The sequence below is a fragment of the Halichoerus grypus genome, chromosome 12, assembly GCF_964656455.1.
Source record: "Halichoerus grypus chromosome 12, mHalGry1.hap1.1, whole genome shotgun sequence".
NCBI lineage: Eukaryota > Metazoa > Chordata > Mammalia > Carnivora > Phocidae > Halichoerus > Halichoerus grypus.
This window is the reverse complement of record NC_135723.1, coordinates 78,612,113-78,636,836: the sequence shown is the minus strand read 5'-3', so window position 1 is coordinate 78,636,836 and position 24,724 is coordinate 78,612,113. Positions and strand designations below refer to the sequence as shown.

Here is a 24,724-nt window from a genome sequence, read left to right as displayed (position 1 = left end):
CACACCTCAGATATAATGTCAGAAGCTTTCTTGGAGAAGGCCACACTGAGAACTTGCCTCTTCCCATGAGCTGTTAGAACGGGTGCCTTGGAGAGGCTTGATTTGGACAGGTGGCAGCCCCGAATCACAGTCTATCCTTACTAAACCAGATGGAGAAGATAGAAACACTCATTCTGGTGCCTGGGGCTACATATTAAGAGGGCTTTTGACAGTGTCTGATGGGAGTGGAATGCAAACTGGCATATGGGCAACTGAGAAAAAGAGCATACATTTCCATACGCAAGTACAGTGCGTATTTCCGTAGTCCTGCCTTTTGACACCACGCTTTCTCTTTTCTTTCTTGCCCCCTCTGCATTTTTTCTTTATTTCTCCTCCTTTCTCCTCTTCTCTCTGTTTCTCCCTTTCTTTCTTTCTTTGGTTCCTTCCTCCCCTCCCTCCCTCCCCTTCCTCTCTCCCCTTTCCTGAGTCTAATTACCAAAGAAATAATACTGCCAATTTCCAATTTTCTGAAACTTTGGAAAATGGGTCTATAATTTGATTTTTAAAAAATAAAAAGGACACTCTGCTGAAACATGAGCAGACTTTTGGCCAGAATTAAGCATTTGTGACAGGTCTTAGGAAAACCCCATTTTCTTCCCCTATCTTCAGGATGTGAAAGTTTGCTATCAAGAGTCATGACTGAACAGAAAAAATCCTCCCCTTGCCACATTCATTAAAATATGGGACATAAAAGAGCCAACATTCATATCCAGAAGAATTTTCAGCAGTCTGATCTTGGACATGGATCAAAAATAGGACTTTCATACCAATATTATTTAATACTGTATATTCTATATAAGATATGAAGAATATGCAGGCTTCAATAAGTTCTTAGTTTCCTGAATAATAATGTAGTAATTTTAATGTTGTATCTGTGTAGTTTTTCATTCAACAAACATTTGAACACTTGCTTGGAGCCAGACATTTTGCTGGATACTAAAAATACAGATATGGTCCCTCCCTCAAGGACTTTGCACCCTTGTAGGGAGAAATAGAAACGTAAACAGGTGAAACCAGTAACTGGGCAAGGGGACAGCAGAACAAAGCATTTCCAGAAAAGTTTGGAGGAGTTAAGTGTAGACTTGAACTAAACCATGCAAATCATTATGGCTGGACCACAGGAAATATGAGGGTCAGGCAACAGAGATGAGCCAGAGAGGTCATTTTTAAGATAAATTGTGGATGGCTTTCATACCATCCAAAGGTTTTTACAATTTGTTGTGATGATCCACTAAAAGATTATAATCTTTAGGGGCGCCTGGGTGGCTCAGTCGTTAAGCGTCTGCCTTCGGCTCAGGTCATGATCCCAGGGTCCTGGGATCGAGCCCCACATCGGGCTCCCTGCTCCGCGGGAAGCCTGTTTCTCCCTCTCCCATTCCCCCTGTTTGTGTTCCCTTTCTCTCTGCCTCTCTCTCTCTGTCAAATAAATAAATAAAACCTTTAAAAAAAAAAAAAAGATTATCTTTAGGAAAGACATTATAGTTTTATATTTTGGCAAGCCCCTCTGCTTTGAGGTTTGAAGAAGATGGATTGACAAAGGGAAAATTAGGATCCTGAAGACCAGTAAAGAGATTATTGCACTCATCAAGGCAGGAGATGAGAAGGTTAGAAGTAGGGCAATAGCAGTGGTGCTGAAGAGAGGAAGGGATGTGTTAAGAAGGATATGGTGGTGGATGTTAAAGAGGGCACTTGTTATGAGCACTGGGTGTTGTATGTAAATGATGAACAACGAATTCTGCTCCAGAAACCAATATTGCACTGTATGTTAACTACCTAAATTACCTAAAATTTAAATTAAAAAAAAAAAATTACACAGGTCTTGATTACTAATTGGAAATAGAAAGTAAAGGCCAAGCCTGTGGTGCGGTCACCAGGTATGATATAGTGATCTAGTGGACAGTCTCTGTTTTCACTCCCATGGTGGGAATACAAGAGAAGGAGGCTTATTTAAGAAGTTAATGAATTCAGTGCTTATCAAGTGTATCAAAAAAGAGAGCTCTTGCTAGAATTACATTTGAGTCAACTGGTACTTAATCTTAGAATCATTATAACATTTAATAACAACATTGAGTGTTGATTCTCCTACGTGCTTCTTCATTTTAACAAACTAAGTATGACTTAATAGCCAACATACCTAATCTCTAAAGGCATAATAAAGAAGCATTTGAATTGATGAGGTAGAGTACTCATTTGTAGATGTAATAATTTCTTAAGTGAGCATGTCTTGGACTAGTTAGAAATAATGACAGTGCTTAACAGCACTATCAAGATGTAGAGCCTAGGGGCCCCTGGGTGGCTCAGATGGTTAAGCGTCTGCCTTCGGCTCAGGTCATGGTCCCAGGGTCCTGGGATCGAATTCTGTATCAGGCTCCTTGTTCAGCGGGAAGCCTGCTTCTCCCTTTCCCTCTGCTTGCTGCTTCCCCTGCTTGTACACACTCTCTCTATGTCAAAAATAAATAAAATCTTAAAAAAAAAAAAAGATGTAGAGCATATGGGTCTCTCCGTTTTTTATTAGTAGGCCATATAAATTAAGAGTTAGGCTACAGTCTAGCTATATAGCAATGTGAAGTTGTCTGGCTTTTGATGTATATTATAAGCACATTAAATATTTTCACAGTGTTAATTCATTTTTCAGCTCATTGACTATAATAGTTTTCTTCAATCTCTTTTTCAGAGTGTAACTGAGTTTTTCAAAATTCTAATTCTAAAAACATATAATTCATCTAAGATGTGGAGTAATGCATTTGTCATTTGCAAGATTTTTTTCTACCTAAAATAATCTATAAATTTCTAGGTCTTAAAAGATGCTGATACGCTGCTGATAGGTTGGACGACTATATGAATGGATAGATGGATAGATAATAATTTATGGTAATGTAAATTGAGGGGTGATGGTCATATAGTCTATGGGGGATAAGAGAGGGCTCTTGTTCTATTGCCTAATGACTAGATGACTTCACCACATGCCCCTAAATTCTCTGTGCCTCAGCTTCCTTATTGATAAGATTGAAAAAAATAATAGTGCTTTTGTCACAGAGATTTTGTGATGATTAAATGAGAGAATGAATATCAAGGACTTAGCCCCATGTTTGACACTCCAAAAATGCAGGCAAGGAGGAGGAGGAAGAAAAAGAGAGTCCTTAAGTGGAGAGCCAATAAATTCAGATATGGATATATTTTTTAATTTGCTTACCACAATGATTTAGGTGGTTTGAGTGAGAATATTTCATCCTTAATGTTCAACATCCTTATTTCGGTGCCATTTGGCAAAAGGAACTGAACTGCATGATCTATATAGTACCTTCTAGCTCTGTGATTGAATCTCCAGGAATAAATAAAGCTCCTTTCAGTGTGCTAATGAAAACATCATTAAGATAACATTAGTCTTCTAAATAAGACATTTATCTTTAAATATGATTATCATTCCCACTTTAATAGGAAATCTTTTAGCATATAGATAAGCCAGAAAAAATTATTTAACCACAAAAAATACTAAACCATATTAACTAGAAATAGAAAAAAAAAAAAAGTCGTATTTTCCTCTGTATTTAGAATTGCTTCCTGCCCCACTTCTATATGTCTGTAGTTTTCCAGCCTCTGACAAATTTCAGAATCCATTAAAACAGTATTCATGCCACTGTGGTAAGCATCACATACTTTGCCCAAGTTTTAAAACACTGTTTAGCTTTCAGGGTATTTTTGCCCTAAAGAAGATTATGTGGGGAAGGTGGCATATTTAGCTGAGTATTTCATGAGACGTTACTTTAAAACTGCTAGTTACTAGATTTTGTATATAAGCACATGCAGCTATTTGGATTCATAAAAGTGAATGGGGTTACTGAGAGACTTTTCCCCATCTTCCACCTCTGCCACTCTAATCCAAGTCACCGTCATTATCATTGTCATCCTTTACCTGGTCTGTTGCAGTCAAGCACTGAACACGGGCCACCTTCTTGCTTCTGCCCTTGGTCACCAACTCCATCTTCCACACAGCAGCCAGAGATATGATATCATGGCACTCCTCTGCTTAATAATAATAAAAATAATGATGCTTCCCTGTGTACCCAATAAAACCCATACTTCTCACCATGTACTACTGTGTAGACATAATCTTGGACTATTCTTTCCCCTCTCTCACTCTACTCCTGCCACACTGGCTTTCTCGTCCTTCTAGAAGTACACCAGCTTGTTCCTTGCCTAGAACTTTCATACTAGCTGTTATCTCTACCTGGCGATCTTTCCTCCAATCTATGAGAGCTTGTTCCATAGATTTCATGAGAGTACTAACCTGTTCATGAGGACTGTGCTCCCATGACTTAATTTACCCCCTCAAGGGTCCCACCATCACATTGGGTGTTAGGATTTCAATGAATTTGGCAGGGGAGTGGGTGGGTGTGACACAATCTATAGATAGCACTGACCTTTCTTCTAATGAAATTACATCCTGTGCATAGAAAGCATCCACCTTCTGGTGTAGGGAGGTGCACCTTACCTATTACCTACCTATTTGACAGTCCTATCCCAATAGCACAAATTCTAAGACTTCCACAACTGCTTGAGGTGGGATGTCCCATAGTGTATTTCATTAAAGACAAATGGACGCCTGAAAAATGCATATGATGTTTTTAAAGACACATGTGAAAAACTTGATGACCAACAAGAAAATCCACAAATAACTGAAAAGTTCATGAATCAGAATAGATATTCCCAAGGCCACAGTCATCCTGCTGGTGAATTAAATAAGTGTATTTCTTAGAATGAATCAAGCTTAGCTCTCAGAATTGAATGGGTTTAGCTCTTCTGTGATACACCATCTAGCACAGGGATTGTAACTCTCTTTATTGCTCTATTTACATGTGTCAAGACCTTCCAGGTATCCAGCAGCTCTGTTGAATCTCTAGCAAGTGGTCATATGCCTCATGTGTTAAACCTCTCAGAAAGTAAAAACATCCCACCTGCCAGGAAGATTTTATAGAGATAGAATCTGTTTGCATTTTGACAGCCATATCTAGGAGGTTAATTATACTTCTTGATTAGCTTTCATGATATATTCAACAGGAGGAGTAAGATCCATTATCATCTGTATTTTACCAGTTCTTCTGTGTCAGACTCTTTCAGGAAACGTTTTTTTCACCCCTCTTTCCCAAATGCCTGATATGATCCCTCTGACAAACACTGTTTCTGCTTGACTATTTCAGCACTTTTATGTAATGGAAAATTTCACAAACATTTGCAAGAAATCTTTGTGCCCTTGGTTGTCCGCTACGTCGATCTCATGGAGTCCTCCATCGCCCAGTCAATTCACAGAGGTTTTGAGCAAGAGACATGGCAGCCTGTCAAGTAGGTATCTTGCCCAGTGTCCATAGAACATCTGTCTCTTTAGTCCTGACCTTATGACTTTACACATGGCCGTCTGTGGTTATTGCTTATGCTGGTCCCTTCCCACGTTGTTTGTTTCTCTACAGGAATATCGCCAACAGTCTTCCCAATGTAGCTCTTCCAAAAGTTCCAAGTCTGCCTCTTAATCTTCCACAGATTCCTAGCTTTTCTACTCCTTCGTGGATGGCTTCTTTATATGAGTCCACGTGTGTATCCCTCACTTATTTCCTGGTGGTGTGTTAGCTAGTGCATGGCCTGGGCTGTGTTCTGTGCACATTTGTTTAGATTGCATGGCATTTATCATCATTGGTTGAGGAATCCTATGTTTTGGTTTTGTGTGAGTTTTTTAAGCTATCAAGCTAAGCTGAGCAAATCGATGATAAATGATACAGATTAAAAAAAAAAAAAACACCACTCACTGACTTGATCTAGTTCATATGTGATCTGTAGGTGAGAGGTCATTTTGTGACCCAGGTTGTAGACTCTAGCCTAAATGATACACCACGCTTCAGGCAATCACTGTGGTAACAGTATGTCTAGGAGCTGTAGTTGGCTCCAACTTCGTTACTGCCCACATAGTTTCTCCTGTACATGAAGAAAACCATCGTAAGAATCGTTTGAAGAATATAATGTTTTTCTATTTTATCTTAGTTGCTCTTTTAAAGAAATAATATTTCAGGTTGCAGAGAAGTGATCGTCCTTTATTTCCTAACACCAGCAAGTCCTTCCATCTATCAGTTGATGCACTTTGTTATTTTTAAATAATCTTTATATCATAAAAACCATATCTGTTAGCTCTACATTGTGATCAGCCCACCTATTGCAGATTCAGTAACTGAGAGTCACTAAAACAAAAAGGACACAGGCTTTGAAATTCGAGTTTAGATCCTAGTTTAGTAATCATTAAATCTTTCTTAGCCTCAGTTTCCCCAATGCTGAAATGTTATGACACCTAATTTAAAGACATTTTTGTGAGGATAAAAAAGAAAAAAATTATAAAAAGTGCCTGGCACATTCTAGGCTCTCAATAAATAATAACTATTCCTATGCTACATTATGATTGTTATCGTTATTATTACTGTCATCAATCATCATTATTTGTTAACTGTATAGTTTTCAAAAGTATGAGACTCAGAGCAAGCAAATGAACTCGATAATAGTCCATGCTTTGCCCCAGATCTCATATGACATCAGCTAGAAAGAATAATAATTACAAGAAGAAAAATAGCTACCATTCATTGAACACTTACTATGTTCCAGGTGAAGTGCCAAATCTTTTTCTCAGTTAAGCCTCTGGACAACCCTGGGACGTAAATGTCATTGTCCCTATTTTAGGGACTTAGGAAACTAAGTCATAAAGAAGTTAAGAAAGAGAAGTTGCCTGAGTCCCACAGTGAGTAAGTGACAGGCAGGCTTTGAACCCAGGTTTGCCTAAAGCTCTCACCCCTCTTATTCACGTGTTCGGAACCCAGGTTTGCCTGACCACAAAGCTCTAACCTCTCTTATTCACGTGTTTGGAACCCAGGTTTGCCTGACCACAAAGCTCTCACCCCTCTTATTCACGTGTTTGGAACCCAGGTTTGCCTGACCACAAAGCTCTCACCCCTCTTATTCACGTGTTCGGCGTCCAGAGAACATAAGGATGCTGGGCTAAGAACTTGCCCAGCACCCTTTCTGCCTGTCCTCCCACCACTGTCACATCTGCTCCCCAAGGCTGCATACCCTCAAGAAAAGAAAGAAGACCAAGAAGGAGAAGAATAACTTGCAAATAGCTTAACAATATCTCTCCAAGCTAAACATCATCACTGTGCCCATGATAGTTATTGGGATGTGAGGTTACCTGTGAATCTTTTTCTTTCAGGCAATGCTTTGGGCAGTTATAGTATATAGAGTGGTGTCTGTGTCTGCTTGGCAATTATCTAGGAAGTATAATGTATCTTTCTAAGTTTATGTGTTTTTGTGCTTCTTAATACTGTTTTATAATTTAGCTCCTCTTTTTCCTCATTCCTCATCTGTTTAACACCCTTGATTTTAACCGAAAACATTATTGTGGGCATTACCTTGTGAAATTTAGATTTTGTGTGTGTGTGTCGTTATTTTTTTTCAGCTTTGAGGCATGTGTGAAACCTGAATCTCATTTATTGGGAGCCCCTTTTTAAAATGACCTGCATCTCAGGACAGGAATCATGACAAATTGTGGCTTTGTAAATAAAATGCTCATACTTTCATCATTCTGAGTAAATAAAAAACATGTTTTACAAGTTAATCACTGTTTCTTTACCTGCTAGGATTATCAGCATTAGGCTCTTCATCAGGGTGCTCAAAATTCCTTATAATGTTATGATGTAATCACTAGCTTTTTAGGTTCTGGGTGGTTTTTTTTTGTTAAAGATTTTATTTTTATTATTTTTAAGTAATCTCTACCCCCAATGTGGGGCTTGAACCCATAACCCCAAGATCAAGAGTCGCATGCTCCACCGACTGAACCAGCCAGGCACCCTTAGTTTTTTGAACTTTCGTTATAAAGCATTAAATAGCCAAAAAAAAAAAAAAGTCTGTTTCATATATATAAGGAATTAAAAAATAGAATATAACCAATGCTTTAAAGATATATCCCTACCTACTAATGTATCAGTATCACCTTAGGGGCTTCTCCATGTCTTCCTTCTCAGGTTTTTTTGGTTTTTTTAGCTCTGAAAGTAGGTGCCAATAAGATAAGTTTCCTACTGGCATTTTTAGGAAGTTATCTCAGAGTCCATTATTCATGTTTGAGTTCTTTAATCTGTTAATCATACTTTCAGAATAGGTCACTGATTAAAAATAACTTTAAAATGAAAAAGTTTTGAGTAAATTGCAGGTTATAAATTCCAGCTCAAGAGAAAACCTCTTTACATTTTTTTCTATTTAATTATAGCAAATACTTGTTACCTTAATTATGTTCCCAATTAAGCACATCATTCCATAGCATCAAAGAACAGAAGAAACATATATCCATACTCTCTATGAAGATTTAATTGTCGTTATGTTATGAGAGAGTCCATTTTCAACAGAATTCCATCTTCACTATTTCAGATTTTGTTTTGATGATGGTTTTTGTTGTTTTGTTATGCTATTAAGAATACATACATGTTTCAAATAGCTACCTTATATTTCTCCAAAGTAAAAAATTATTAGATTTGCTTCTTTAACCAATTAGATTCAATTGCTCTTAAAATATAGGTCCTCTAATTTACCACATTGTACACTCTGGATATATAAGAAGATTTTGCCTGGTCATTTTTTTCCTCTTATTTTTATTATATATATGGCAAAAGGGAGAAATAAATATAGTGTTTTTTCTAACATTTTTCATAGCAATGTCAACATGGTGTTGTCTGGTTCCTTTGTTTAATGGTACTTTGGGGGCACTGATTTTTAAGGTTACGAGATACTGAGTAGAGAGCTATGGGTGGCATTCAGTGCTTTGCTGCAAATGGTCCATTGAGAACTTAACTGTGAGCACATCTTGGCTAGGCAAGGAGACCATGAGGAATTACTGGCAGAATGGGAGAAGGAACACAAAGGAGGTTGGTGATGCAGGAAAGATGCTGAGGTGGAGGTGGGGGAGGGAAATAAGCATTTAATTAGCCAGAGAAGGAGGCATTTTTTTAAGCCAAATAATTGATATGTTTAGCTAAACAAAGGGGGTATTTAAAAGAATTTTATTTTTATAAAAGTTTCCCACTGTGCTCTTGTGATAAATTATTTCATTTCTCTATTTTTCTTTTGCACACTAACAATACAATTTTTAGGTTAGTGTATGTTAAGCACTTACGGGAAAGCTGAGGAGAACTGAATCTGCACAGCACCTTTTTTCTCCTTTTGTTGTCTTTTACTATTAAGTTTCAGCGTGTTTGAACATAGGATTATTTTACTTTCAAAACCTCTGTTTCCCTATTAGGCTATATACTTGCATAATGGAAAGTAGTAGTATTATCCTTTGCCCAAATATTATATGTACCTTGCTACAAATTACCTTCATACATGGTCTGAAACTCTAGTCCCCTGGATTAATTTTGCCGCAGCCGTGAATGCATAGCAAATCCAGGCCCCAAGTTAGAAAGATGGAATGACCTGAAATACATGATTTTGTTCCCACTTCAGGGCACCCCGAATGTCATTTCTCTGTTAGACTGTACGTCATACTGTTAGGTTTCATTATGAGCTAGAAAAGTCATGAAGCATTTCAAAATAGGCATAAGATTTGCTTCCCTGCTCAGCCTGTTTTCTCACTTGCACTACCTGTTTCCCCTTCCCCTGTCCTTGAGAAACTGAAGGATCTGTACACTACGTACCTGTCTGTAGACAGAAACCACTGTGATGACAAAGGCACACATGTATGCATGAGTAGAGGAGTGAAGCTCCTGATAGCTGTCGTATGGACTTTCTTGCACAGAACATACTCTTCTGAATTTCCAGGAGGAAATATTTATGTATTTTATCTGTATCCTATGGATTGGTAAAAAAGCGTTTAAAATGTTTGTTCTTCCATGTACAATTTGATTTCTTTTCCTTAGGAAAATACCCTTATGCATTCTACCCCTTTCTATGAAACCTTACTATATTCATTTCTATTTGTTTTGTTTTGGTTTTTTTGCCTCACCATATTCATTAAGAAGTGAAAAGGAAGAGATTTAGAAGGTTGAATAAAGAAAATACCAATTATTAGAGATTTTAAGGCAAAAAACAATGTGTTGGCTATCCTCACAGCTAACAGTGGAAGTTCATGATGCTCTTCATGTTTCCTTTTTCTTCTAGCAATGGCTCAGCAACATCAGAAGACCTTTTTTGGAAACTCGATGCACTGCAAATGTTTGTCTTTGATCTGCACTGGCCAGAACAAGAATTTGCCCACCACTTAGAGCAAAGACTTAAACTAATGGCCAGTGATATGATAGAGGCCTGTGTCAAAAGGTAGACCTGTGTTTTCAAGTTGCTGCTTTGTACGCCAGCACCCAGGGTCGCACTTCACCAAGTACCTGTTACCTAGTTGTCACAAGGAAAGTCTCAATATGTACTACCACAACAAAACTTAATGAACGTTGGGTTCTGAGACCTAAATTCTGGGGCCTCCTGGAACTCTGTAACTGATAAAATTGGCCTAAAACTTTTTTTTTTTTTTAAAGATTTTATTTATTTATTTGACAGAGACACAGCGAGAGAGGGAACACAAGCAGGGGGAGTGGGAGAGGGAGAAACAGGCTTCCCGCCGAGCAGGGAGCCCGATGCGGGGCTCGATCCCAGGACCTGGAATCATGACCTGAGCCGAAGGCAGACGCTTAACGACTGAGCCACCCAGGCGCCCCATCTTTCTGTTTTTTTTTTTTTTTAACGCCTCCTCACATTACCCTTCTCAGTAGCATCCATACTATATTAATCCTTTCTGTGGTGCTTTATTGTTGTCTCTCTGGGAATACTGTGCTTTCAATTCCCAAGGCAGTACTTCCTGAGACATATGGAAAAGGGCGGTTAAGTACTTTATGCATTACGCACGGTGTCTGCTGTGAAACGGCATGGCAAACCCAAATTATGATCAGGGCCATCAGTGTTTCTGTTTTCTGGTATTCTCTTTTCACGTCAAAGGAGCTTTCCGCGTCAACTATCCAGTTACATTCTTCAGAACTTAATCAGAAATAAGTTATGAGGCTAAGTGACACAGAAGAATTATACATTCTCCATTGTACATTAATTATGATGTTTTAGGGTTTTCCAGACTTGTACTTTTTTTTTTTATTTGGTAAACCCTCACGCAGAAGATTTGTTCTGCTTTAATGCAGAGAAGCAAGTGGTTTTTACACTTGGAAATTAATTCAGGCAGTTCAGTAAAACTAAGCGGATTTTCCATAAAAAGTTTTACACTAGATGTAACAAATAGCTTCCTTTGAGTAGAGATATTGTCTGCATGACTGCAAAAGCTGTTTAATATAAAATATCTCCCTGATCTTTCATATGAGACACCTGAAAAAGAAGAGCATCCCACCCCTAGCTCCCAAGCAATGCCACACTCCTTATTTGCATGTTTTAAATTAGCCATCTTGTAGTGTTGATTTCACTTTTACTAAACAGGTGAGACATAGTTCAGAATTTCTTACCCTGGATTCATGTTTTAATGAATAGAACAAGAACTGCATTTGAAGTCAAGCTGCAAAAGGCAAGCAAAACCACTGACTTGCGCATTCCTGCCTCCGTGTGTACAATGTTTAATGTATTAGTCGATGCCAAAAAGCAAAGCACCAAACTTTGTGCCCTGGATGGAGGACAAGAGGTAAGTGAACTGAGTGTCACATATGGATAGGCAGCATGGAGTGCCCTGGCAGAGGGTGCTGGATGCTGTTTCCAGAAGTCTCTCACTTGATTAGATTAAAAGACCAAGTTTTCCAATAGAAGTGTTTGGGCTTTTCTTTACTGTAATAACGGAAGGCCCTTTATCCTTTGCTCCCATTAGTTTCTTCTTTTTTAAATGAAGACTGTGCAAAATTTTACACGTGGCCATTGAAGCTTTTAACAACTTATGTGTTGTGTATTTACATAACCCTTGCTTTTCACAAGCAAATAAGAAAGCTAGAGAGCTACCTGCTTTGTTTATACAAATCTAGAGTATCCAGAGTTTGCATTCAAAAAACAAGGCACAGAAAATAGCATATGAAATATTTTTATTTACACAAAAGTTTCCATGTTTTAAAGATCAAGTAGAAACGTACTAAAAAAATTAGACTTCTTTTTTTTTTTTAATAAATATCCCATTTTTTTTTTTTTACTTTGATTCATGTTTTGTTTGGTTCTATATTCAGAAACACAGCTTATTTTACCCCATGATTTATTTTTGTTGAGAGTGGCGATTGGGTGAAAAAGGATTTATTTTTCTTAGATTATCTGTTTAAGTTGACATTTTGTTGCTGCTTTTCTCATTGTAATTACTTGTTCATTTCTTTACTCTTCCCATATGTTCTCCTTCATCGTCTTTTTTTTTTCTCCATGGCATGATCCAGTTTGGTAGTCAATGGGTAAGTCTTCCTTTTTTTTTTTTTTTTTTTTTTTTTGTAAAAGCACACTTTCATTTGAGTTATTATTTGTGTAAATGTACACTTTTTATTTTCATCTTTTCAAATAATATAATTCCATTTTCAGGTTTATGTTTTCCATGTATGTGTATAACACTAACAGCTTATTATAACATAGCAATACCCAGAGGCACATTAAAACACATAAATACTTATGCCCTAAATAATGTCAAGGGGAATGTTTCTTCCCTGTTAGGCTGCAGAATCTACAAACTGCTCTTAGATTTTTTAAGGATAAAATTATTTAAAACAAAATGAATTCACCCTCCTTTAAACAAAATTCTAAATAAATTCAGAAGCAGAATGATTATTAATATTTTCAAGGTTCGTATATCTATAGTATATACTTTTACCAATACTAGAAAAATTTGGAGCTTTGGATGACATATAGTATATATCAGGGTACCTCTAAATTTGAGGACCAGGAGGCCATTCCTAAGGTCACTTCATGCAGAAGAACCCAGTTGTGGATTTCAATAAGGTACATGCCCACCAGTGATACAGTCTTTCTTCCCACTCATGGCCTGGGAAGTAACCATTACCAGAGGCAGGGAAGAGGCAGGCCTGTGTGTCAGGAGCCTTTCCTCTCCCCCATACAAGGTTGTCTTGAATTACCACCCAGAACCTCAGAGGAACATGATATGAAAATTTTTATGCATACAAAAGTGACTAGATACTATATATATCTATCTGTTTTATATATGTGTTTTGATAAGTCAAAATGTTTTTGTGCTCTATGGATATGTTGACTCTTACAAGTCTTACAGTTGCCACCTAGGAGTCAAACTCAGGGTGACTCTACTGAGCTGACAATTCTCATCCAAGTAGAAGGGCTTAGGTAGCTCTGAAAGAGGATGAGAGGGCCCACTATTTGTGAATTTCATACTTAGTTAGCCCAGATATAGACATTAGGTAATTGGCCATAATTTACGCACATGCACACGTATTTCATTCTTTGAGCAGTTCAAGGGGAAAAGATGTATTTCTAATACCATAGCATACAACCTTACAGATACATTAAGTAATTGATATGTGTTATAGAGTGTTCAGCAATTATCATTCCCTGAGCACCTACAACATGATTTATTACCTCTGATCATCTGAATGAGGAAGCAGCTGGCTTGGATATCAATAGCTCATCTCTCTACCTTTTCATGTTTTTCAATACCCAGATGTAAGCCTTTGATGGTCTACTCAGAAATATTGTCTTATGTCTCTTTATAAGTCCATCCATTTCTCATCAGGTTTATAGAATCATCTTGCCTCTTCCCATTGATACTGGATTTATCCATCTGCTTTTATTTTAATATACATGGCCGTACCTGACACATAATACGCACTTAGTAAATAGTTGTTGAATGAACAGACTGATTTGTTGTCACTGCTTTAAAAATCCTCCCCTGTAAGAAACAACTCTCTCTAGTACCTCAAAAGAAAAACAAGCACACACACAAATGACAAAACATTGTTGCATTGTCACGCGGTTCTTTATATTAACAGGTAGATGGCTTTGAAAAGTAATCTGCTACTGTTCATTATATTTGCACCTGTACCTTCTCACCAGAGACAATTAGTTCCCCGCAACTTTCACACAATTAATATAATTCAAAATGTGCAGGTGTAAAACCCATTAGCAACTATGAAAAGTGGTAAACAAGACTTTCAGTGCAAAAGAAGGATTTTATACTTTGCTTTTAATCACCAATAAATATACCCACATAATTGCACAGGCTTTCCCTCTCTGTGCTTGGGATAAGTTTTGGAATTGTTGCAAATTAGCAAATATGTTACATGCGGAGGTGAGCCAGTGGACCTCATTCTGTAGTAAGCAACAAATTAAAAACTAGATTATTACACAATTTGGAACCTTGTAAAATATATGCTTACATAGATAAACCTAGTAGGGATAGTTTTCTGAATTTTAGGAGATTACCTCTCCAGAGTCTCCAGTAAATTTGTTATATGTCATTACTGAGATGAAACCTCCCCAACTCCTTTTCCACAAGGCAGCCCCTTCTGTGCTCCTGAGTTACGATTCCGTTTTCTCGCGTGGCACATGATGATGCAAACGTGCTCAACCGCAGCCCAGAATGGTGTTTAATGGAGTCATTAGTGAGCGAATGATCTGCTCATGCGACAGCTGTGTGTAATGAGTCAGCAGTCTCAGGCCAGTTCCTCGGGGACGGATGTTGAGACCACAAAACCACCAGTGTTTAGAAATCGTTGTTCTCCACCAACTGCATGGGTCTTACTTAGGTAATGCTCTGCCCTGGGTGCCCCCAGCATCTGATGGCCCATCCGCTGAGGATGAAAGCACATTAATGGGGCTCCTTGTGTAGGATTTGTCCTCAACTATAGTAAAATGCTTCCATTTCCAGAGCTGACAATCCAATACCTTTAAAGTTCTTCCCAAGAGAAGGACCAAAATCTTTTAAGAATGCTGGATTATACTGCCATTTGATTAGTTTTCATTTCTGGAGTGTTTACATTAACAACAGTCAGGTGAAATGAGGATATGTACCTGAGTGTAGGGGGACCAGGGTTTCAGACCCGTGTCTGATCCCTGAATTCCCTGGGCTCCATGAGGTACAAATTTCTTAAAGGTTAATCTTGATCGAAAGTCAGAGTCATCTGCTGGAGAAGCACATACGCTTTACTTTTGAGGGTGAAGGTAGGGAGAATTAAGTCGAAGAAATGGGCTGTGATTTGCCAAAGCCCTGGTATGTAGGATTATCAATCCGATTTGAAATATTCTAATAGAAATTTTATAGGTTTTTATTGTTGCAGACAAAAACTTTGCAGATTTTTATCAAAAATTCAATCTGTTAATCTAAATAAAATATACCAATTTTAGGTTAGGTAATGTAAATGTCTATACAGATAAATTCTTCTCTGTGATCTCTTTTGGTGTGTCTGTGTTTGTCTTTGGAAGCTATCTGGATCCCCTGAGGAGGAACTTTCTAGCTAACCTTCTGTCATCTCTATGTGGCAGATGTGAGCTGTTCTCTTTGCAGAATGTAGATGTACAGTATGAATTCTGGGGCCACCTGGCCGCTCCCACCCACAGTGTTTCCAGACCACCTCCACCAACTGTGCAGCTAGAACAGGTTCTGGAAGTTCCCGGCAATTTTAACATTAGTGAAAGTCCCAGCTAGTCAGATAAGTTTACAATAGCAAAATCTCATAAAAACCTAACAAGCCTTATCCTATTTGGGTTTGTCCTTGGGTAGTACATTTAGTATACTTTTCTTCCTTTTTAATTTTTTTGTGTGTGTCTCTGTCTCTCCCTCTCCTCCTCCTTCCCTGCTCCCCTCCTCACCCCCTCCCTCCCTCCTTCTCCTCTCACTGCTTTTGGCTAGATCAGGTGTCAGTAGTCTAAAGGTGTATATTATAGGAGAATGTGATGGCCCCTGGGGTCCATGCCTTTCCCTGCCTTTCGATAAAAAGGGTATAAGGAACCTCTTTAGTGGCTCATCTCTTGATTTTAAGATGTGTCCAAATCCATCCAGTCTAAAAGTTTAAAATGTAGAAGCTCTACAATTTTATATCCAATAGTCTTTTGATGACATTTGATTACTCTTGAGTTAAAAAATGAACATACGGCTGGGGCACCTGGCTGGCTCAGTCAGTAAAGCATGCGACTCTTGATCTTGGGGCCCCACACTGAGTATAGAGATTACTTAAAAAATAAAATCTTTTAAAAAATGAAATCTATGGCGAATACAGATAAGCACTGAACATATCAAGTGTATGTTTAAGAACATGGAACCGCTCAGAGATCTGGGCACCTTGATGTATGTTCTGTAGCACTTTCCAGGGAAGAGGGAAGTGAGAAGCTTGAAGCCCATCTCCTGTGTGTATCCCTTTCCTGTTCTACCCCAAAGAGGAGCCTCAGTCTGGTATTTCACTTCCTCCTGCTGCACAGACACAATTTGGAGAGAGAAGGCTATGAAAAGAGGAGCAGGGAGGGGGAGCCGGGCAGAGCGCATTTGCATAAGCTCCTCACACCAGGTCGGCTGTAGAGCTTCAGCTGGAGCCCAGGACCTTTTGGTACCTGTGTCTGTGGGGGGCTTCCCAGCTATCTCCACTAGCAGCCAGATTCTCCACGCTCTTTCTCTTCTCCATTGTTTTTCTTTATTGTCTCCCCTTTTGCTTCTCTTCAAGCTGTTCTAAAAGCAAAGGAGTTGGCCCTACTCTGATAGAAATCCACCCTCTGTGTTTCTGTTCCAGTTGTCTCTGGGGAGCACAAGTTTGGGAGTCAGTAAGGCTTTCAGTAAAACAGACACATAATGTTTCCCTTCACTAGGTGGAATACATGCCGGGAAAGGTCCACGTTCATGTGTGTGCGGTTAATTTTAGACCACATGTCAGCACACACGCATACATGCAGAACAGAGAATTCACATGCCCCAGAATTAGGCTTCCTGTTTTTTATGTATGCAGGTAGATAGCCACTTGTAACTGTCAGAGCCTACGGGGGGTGGGGGGGGGCGGGGAGGGGGGGTATCATTCCTGTGTATTCCAAAGCAGACCTACGTTGATGTTTTGTTGTGTGTGGAAACTTTGAGACATGTTTTCAGAAGAAAAAATAGCTTTCAAAAACTTACATCCTAGGAAACCATTCATCCGGCAGCTGTTAAGTTGGTCTAATGTTTATACTGACCTGAGTACTTTTACTCTATGCATTATGTTAGCTGTTCCAAGAAGCCTTGAACCTTCAAGATAGGGTTAGTCTTTACAAGTCACATTTTCTCTGAAGTGGCTATTGGGGACAATCGGCTGTCAGATAAATGCTTCTAAAGCAAGAATTACTGTTTAAATGAATGTGCCTTCAAACACTGCAGAAGCCGAAGCTCCTGCTAATTTAAGAATGCAACTCTCTCGTATTCTCTAAAGAAAGCGAAAAAGGAGGCTTTCAGGTTTATTTTAAATACATCTTTTTTGTATTTACTTAAAGGCGTCTTTTTCATGAGGAAGCAGTGATAAAACTATGGGGAGTGAGTGCTGTTTCATTATACCCTTTATGGCCTATTAATTTGTTACCATCTATTCACCTTTGTTGATGACATTTTAATTTTGCCCTTGCTTGAGCATATTGTAAGAATTGTATAAACTGCGGCTTCCCTGCGCTGACAAAACGGTCCTTTTACAGTGAACAATTGGGAGCTCATTTTATTTCTAGAGCACATTTAAAATAACTTATGAATGAGAGTTGTCAGACATGAAATGCTGTATTAATTAAATCTTTTTCTAGTCTTTTTGCTTCTCCAGCTAAACCAACCCTTTAGAAAAATACACGCCACCTTAATTATAGAGGAGAAGACAAAAAGTATCCTTCACATTCCTCTGCCTGAATAAGAATAAGAACCCAATTCATCTATATAATAACCCCATTAGCTGCTTAACTCAACAGTGCACATGGGAAAATTTTCAAACCACAATGTAAAAAGTGTTGATTGGGTGGATCGTTTTCAAGGTTTTGTTCTTCTGATGTTCAAAATGATCATTTTCAGTAAATCCGATATGTCATAACTAGGAGCTTTAAAGCATTTATGACTTATGACAAAAGTTTTGTGTCCACATCAACTAACGCATCTTTGTCTTTTGATATCCAGCAACAATACCATTCAAAAATAGATGATTTGATTGACAACGCTGTAAAAGAAATCATTTCACTGCTAGTTTCAAAGGTAATGTATTATTTATTCACCTTTTTAAGTCAGACTCAAAAATCATTTTGCTGGGAATTTTTAGAAAAATCTGTCTCATGTTTCTAAATACCCAATTGAAAAATAGTTTTATAAAAAGACACAAGAAAAGTTCAGATTTCAAGAAGAGTTCAGAACAAAATGTGAACACTCTTTGTCAACAACTTTTGATTTTTTATTTACAATTCATCTTGGCTTTTCTTGCAGCTGTTGGCTTTTTAAAAATAACTCTGTCTTCCAGTAAGACCTTATTATTTCACATTTATGTTCCCTGACTATTTGTCTTATCTGTTTGGCTGATTCGAGTTTTCACCAGTCATTGAGTGTAGCCTGTTTGTGGGGATGACAGCACCGAGGCTCTAGAGCTAGTCATGGGCAGACGGAGAAGCTGGCAGCCTGAGGTTCTCCTCTCCTGGGGGGCTTGCACGGTTTCCAATCTGATGCTCCAGATATCTCTGACAAGGGCTATAGCCTGTAACTGTATAAGTAGAGATGAAGCATAAGTATTCCATTGAATGATTAGACAGTTAAAATCCCACCAAGGTGTAACAGACCGCCATGAGCTGACACTCAAGATCCGGGTCTGCCAGGGAAAGAGACGGAAAATGGAACTCAAGAGGGGAGGAGTCAGAACGGACGTGGTCCAGCAGCACATTCACAGGAACAGATGGAGCCCTTGCTCTTGCAAGGCTTGATCAGAGAACCCCCAATCAAGCTTCATAAAACAATTGGAAGAACGTACAGAAAACAAAGGAAAAAACACCCCCAGTTTAATAAACGAAGGACATGCTATTTAGAAAAGAAAAAGCAGAGATGCCCAAGAAGCATGAAAAATGTTAAACCTCACTCATCATTTAAGGAATGAAGAAAAACTACTATTAATATACTACTTTTTCTAGCAAATTAGCATAGATGTTTTTAAACTAACACTTGGTTTCAGAAAAGGTGAGGTGGGACACTCACACTTTCTGTCTACAGGAGTGTAAATCATTACAGCCTTCCTAGAGATAATTTGAAACTATATCGAGTACATTAATACCCTTCTACCTAATAAGTATTTTTGCATCTTTTTCCTACTCAGAGAGATGCACAAAATATATATACATTGATATGGTCACATTACTTCTAATGAAAAATTGGGAACAACTTTAATCTCTGACATGAAGGGGATGGTAAAGTAAATTATGGGACATCTATATTAAGAAAACATGCATTCAAAGACTATTAATGATAAAGGAAAGGTTTGATAATACAGTATTAAGTGAAAAAAAAAAGCTTAATATTTTAGAAATGGAAAGTATGATCTGAATTTGCATCACATAGAGTAAAGACAGGATAAACACCAAAATGTTGACAGAGCTTCTCTGGACGGTGGGATTATACTTGATTTTGGAGGCGGGTGGATTCTTCAGGGTTTTGGGGGTTTGTTTGTTTATTTGGTTTGGTATTTTCTGAATTCCTTGGTAGCAAGTCTTGAGATAGAAAATAGCCGGAAAGAAGATTTTAGCATACCACCACCCCTCCAGTTTGTTCTCATTCTCTTCACTTCTACCCCCACAAGAATACCTGCACCTTCACGTACAACACACAGTCACCAACAAGTGGAAAGGGAAAAGGTGAACAGGAAAAGCACCCAGCCGGTGGGGGAGAGGTGAACCACTGGAGAACAAAGCTCCAGAGGCAGAGCAGGGAGATTTCCGACCTCTCCCGAGCCCAGCACAGCAGCTCCCAACACTGCGCAGACAGCCCACTAAAGTGACAGGAAGTTAACTTTGTGCCTTCGTTGTCTGCGAGTCATCAAGGGGGATTTTACCCAGATGGCACCTCCCCATCTTCACAGTTCTCCTGTGCAAGTTGTCTTTTGTGAGAAGGGGGCATACTGGAAGTCATTAAATTGCATGATAGCATGCAGTTGGTAAAGGGTTAAATAGGCAGCAAGGAAAAGAGACTAGTCCAGGATTTCTGCTGGTGGGGGGAGGGTTGCAGAGGGGGCTGGCAGGGCTGCACATCATCTCTGCACTCTGTCCTGGCAAAGTAAAAAACTGATTTCTTTTTATATCAAATACATCTGTTTTAATGAAAAAATAGTATGTTTGAATCAAGTAAGCAAACGGTATTCTAGAGATGAATACTATTCAGTACAACTTTCTGTGGTATAAAAATATGTACCCAGCACCATCCAGTAGAGTAACTACTAGTCACATGTAGCTATAGACCACTTGAAATGTGGCTAGGACAACTAAGGAACTGAAATTTTGATTTTACTTAATTTTAATTAATTTTACCTTAAATAGCCTAACGTAACTAGCTATTATATATGGAGATCAGATCTAGATTAGTCTTTTTCTGTGGATCATTTCTCCTGCAGTTTAACAGTACTTTTTTTTTTTTTTAAGATTTTATTTATTTATTTGAGAGAGAGAGAGAGAGAGTGAGAGCAGGAACACAAGCAGGGGGAGCGGGAGAGGGAGAAGCAGGCTTCCCACTCCTCCTTCCCACTTTTCCAGGAGGCCTGGAGGGGAAGGAGGACCCTGGGATCATGACCTGAGCCGAAGGCAGACGCTTAATGACTGAGCCACCCAGGCACCCCCAGTTTAACAGTACTTTTTAATAATCTTTAATTCTTTAGTTGAAAAGTATAAAATAAACTGACTTCATAGATTGAACCAATCATCTTAAGCTCTCATAGGAGATGACAATAAATGATTTTTTTTATTTTATTAAGCAAAGAAAATAAGGTTCTATAATTCAATTCTTAAATGTTAGCAAGCCAAAAATTATTTGAGGTCATGTTAAAATGTAGATTCTATGCCTCACTTTCCAACAATTCTGAATCAGAAGTTTGAGAAGAGGAGCAGGAAGGTACATGTTTAACCAGTCACCATGGTAATTTTGTTGTAGGAGTACAGTGAGCCAGACTTTGAGGAACACTGCTCTGATAAGTCTCTATCCAGGCTGTCATGTGAAAGATCTTTAAACTTCAGTATAGTATTTAAAAACAAAACAACCCTCTAAGATAGTGTGTTCACATTTTTTTGTTGTTGTTGAAGAAATGATATCTTAAAGGGGGATATTTATGAAGTACCAGCTGTGAAACTCCTATGGGATGAGCAGTCTTACCCTAATTCACAGATACAAACAAAATCCTTACAGTAGTCTACTAAATTGACCACACACCTAATTAGGAGAGTCAGGAACCAAACTTCTGAGCTTCAGGTTCCTAATCCAATGTATGTGCTGATTCTAGATGTCTAGGAAATCAGTGAAATGCAGAATACTCTAAAAATTAAAATGGGTAACATCTACATTTACTGTCTTTACCCTGTCAGATTTCAAGAGTCCTGTCCTAGACATTTTTATTTTATCCTAGCATATTAATTAACTCAACATGAAGTAGAGTAGAATAATGAATTACTTGCGTTGTATTCCAAATGTTTCTTCCCATGTTTTAATTATTCTGTGCATCTTGATAAATATATTTGCTACGTTTGGTTAAGTTAGAAAGAATACTTCCTTCTTTTTAACTCCTCTCTTCAATCCCACCTCCATATCCTCTTCTTATTCCACACATCTTCACAAATGATTGAACAATGAGCCAGGGCTCTCTATCATACATAGCACTCAATAGTATGTGCCCCAACTGCATGCACATTTCCATGCTGAGAAAAGAACTTGGCTTTCCATCTCTGTGTCCTTTCTCCACCTGGTACCTAAATGCTAGTATTCCTTGGGTTTCCATCTTTAGTCTTCTTTTGAGCTCATTCCACAAATTTCTGTGACTTTCACGCTTCTGATTTTATGTACTAATGATTCCCAACTCTGTGCCTAAGAGGCAGAGTGGAATCATGATGAAAAGCCCAACTTCAGACCTGAGGAACCTAATGTCTTCATCTAAGAACATTGGGAAGCCATGGAAGGGTTGGGGAGGCAGCGAGTAAGAGTGAGGAATTAATCATGTCTGCATTATAAGAAGATTCATCTGATTGCCTGTAGCAAATAGATTACAGAGAGGGTACTGCGGAGATTGTTATGTTGATCTCTGGTGGACTAACCCAAAGACATTTAAGACATTTAAAGAGTGCTGTAGACTGAATGTTTGTGTCCCCCAACCCAAATTCATATGCTGAAACCTAATAATCCCTAAGGTGATGGTATTAGGAGGTGGGGCCTCTGAAGGTAATTAGGTCATGCAGATGCAGCCCTCATAAATAGGATTAGCGCCCTTATTTAAAAAAAAAAAAAAAATACCCCACAGATCTCCCTAGCTCCTTCTGCCATGTAGAAATGCAGCCAAATGCCATCATCTTTGAACCAGGAAGTGGGTTCTTACCAGACACCAAATATACCATCTTCTTGTTTGTGGACTTCCCAGCCTCCAGAACTGTGAGGGGAAAAAATGTGCGCTTTTTTGTCACCCAGTCTGAGGTATTCTGTTACAGCAGCCCCAGGGTTCGTAATGGGGACAGAGGGAGAAGCTAACCTGCTCCTATAGGTTTGTGGCTTGAAGCACAGCGTGCGTGTCGAAGCCAGTGACTGACGCCGGTGCCTGGAAGAGGAACACGTTTTGAGGGAAAGACCACGATGTCAGTACTGGACATGTGGACACTAGCTGACTGATACCTGAAGGAGGGAGACAAGCAGATAGCTGAGTCTGGAATTCAGAGGAAGCATATGGAACCAAACTATCGGTGTGATTATAAGATTTCATCCATTAGAAGTGATTGTACGTCAGTGGCTACTGTTCTTAGGCAGATGGTCCATAACCCGAAACCCTATGGAGAAATGAAAATCAACCTTAAAACGGAAGAAAATAAAGATGCTTCTAGCCAGAAAGGGACTTAGATATTTTTACTGAGGGGAAAAAAAAAAATGATAGTGGGAACATTAAATCTTGCCAAGGAAAGGATACCAAAAATGCCGTATTTATCACCACCTTATAATAATTAAGTTGACCAAAGTGTGGGAGAATCGGAAGATCTGAACTCTGCTCCTGTTTCTTCATGTTACTACTCTCTGGGTCTCGCTATACAACTTTGTTTCCTCATCAAAAAAGCCTGAGTATTAGATGACAAAAAATATCTATAGCCTTTTGTCAGTCTAAAACAAAAATCCTTACATACATTTCTTTATAGAAGCCTCTGGGGACCCACATCGTTTCTCCTCAGGTTCCAGAGTCCCATGGCATGCACAGTGCTAGAGCTGGAATGCTGAGATCCTCTAGCAAGGACTTTTCAAGTATTTTTATAATGTTTAGAAGACATATTTAATGTTCTCAAGTATATCTTGGGTAGCACCCAAAAGTATCACATCGATCAGAGCAAAGCTGCTCTGAGTGAAGAGGGGAAGGAGGCCTGGAGCTGTGCCTGTGGGGCCTAGTCTCCCAAGGCAGACTCCCAAGGTAAACCAGAGTTTACCCCAGAGTCCAGTCCCCCGGCTCACAGATGAGGAAAACAGAGGCCCCAGGTCACATGGTAGGTAACTCTGGAGCCAGGACCTGGCCTTTGTGGTCCGTAGGCCTGTCATCTTTCCATCACGCTACACAGAATTCAGCAAGAGCAGAGAAGAAAAGAGTGGGAGCTTTACCTCCCAGTCTTCTGGTGCCCCCTTTATCTCTGGGTGGTACCCACCAGCCCGTGTGTCCCGCCTGTGACAATCGCACATGGGCATACTCACTGTGGGACCAGCGTGGGTAGGTAGAGGAGAATGGGGTTCATTGTATGTAAAATGAGGATGCTAAAGAAAAGCTGAGAGAGCTGTGAGAAAGGACTGACCAGGGGAAATGGTTAGCAGAGCAAAGAATGAGACCGTGACCACTCTCATGACGCACTCTGGTTAACGGGGCTCAGGAAATCCTGGGTATGACTTAAAAGAGCATAGTAATATATTCAACCTACTAAATCCTTCATTATTGCAAAAAGGGATTTAGGAACGAGGATACACTACCTCACTGAGTTCATAGGTATAGAGGTAGGTGTAAATATATACAGACACACATATATTCTTTCTGATAACCTAGAATATTTTCCCCTAAATTTCTCTTAAGAGTAAGATGGGCAGAGGATACATCACACCTGACTACCTAGATTCTGTAATTAAAATATCTCACCAACTCATCCTAAGATTAATTTAATTAAATTTACTCATTTGGATCAAGGCTATATATTCAGAAGACACCTGTTCAAATCCAGCTATGTGCTTAAAAGGATTATTAGGAGAGAGGAAATACAAAATATGATAGGTCACTCTCTTTGTGGGGCAAGGGAAAAAGGAATAAGGAGAGGAGTGTGGAGAATTTACCAATGTCTGTGCTAGATGTGCCCTTTTGGAAGTTGTCTTAGATACTTTGTGGAACGAGGTATGTTACAAGTAAATATTTGCTGTCAAATACTATCCATCCTTGGGCAGGAGCCATGCTAATCTTCTCTGTATCACTCCCATTTTAGTATATGTGCTGCTGAAGCAAGTACTCAAATAGTATGCCATCCCTAACACAGATAC

The 24,724-nt window shown here is 38.9% G+C and overlaps 1 protein-coding gene and 1 non-coding gene across 18 annotated transcripts in view; one reads left to right on the top strand and one right to left on the bottom strand.

Annotated features, from left to right (window-relative positions):
* The window catches only part of CADPS2 (calcium dependent secretion activator 2), a 518,420-nt gene that overhangs the window by 450,090 nt on the left and 43,606 nt on the right, over positions 1 to 24,724 (top strand). For 6 of the 17 annotated variants that reach the window (XM_078059511.1, XM_078059512.1, XM_078059514.1 and 3 more), the window contains 6 exons: positions 5,238 to 5,379; positions 5,505 to 5,624; positions 10,216 to 10,371; positions 11,575 to 11,722; positions 12,447 to 12,461; positions 18,134 to 18,208. In XM_078059511.1, coding sequence (XP_077915637.1) covers positions 5,238 to 5,379; positions 5,505 to 5,624; positions 10,216 to 10,371; positions 11,575 to 11,722; positions 12,447 to 12,461; positions 18,134 to 18,208 — 656 coding nt within the window. The remainder of the gene's footprint in view (positions 1 to 5,237; positions 5,380 to 5,504; positions 5,625 to 10,215; positions 10,372 to 11,574; positions 11,723 to 12,446; positions 12,462 to 18,133; positions 18,209 to 24,724) is intronic. The other 11 variants (XM_078059524.1, XM_078059523.1, XM_078059513.1 and 8 more) reach the window with 3 other exon arrangements.
* Positions 24,587 to 24,693, bottom strand: LOC118554635 (U6 spliceosomal RNA). The gene has a single exon (XR_004926563.1). It is a non-coding gene; the product is annotated as a U6 spliceosomal RNA (small nuclear RNA).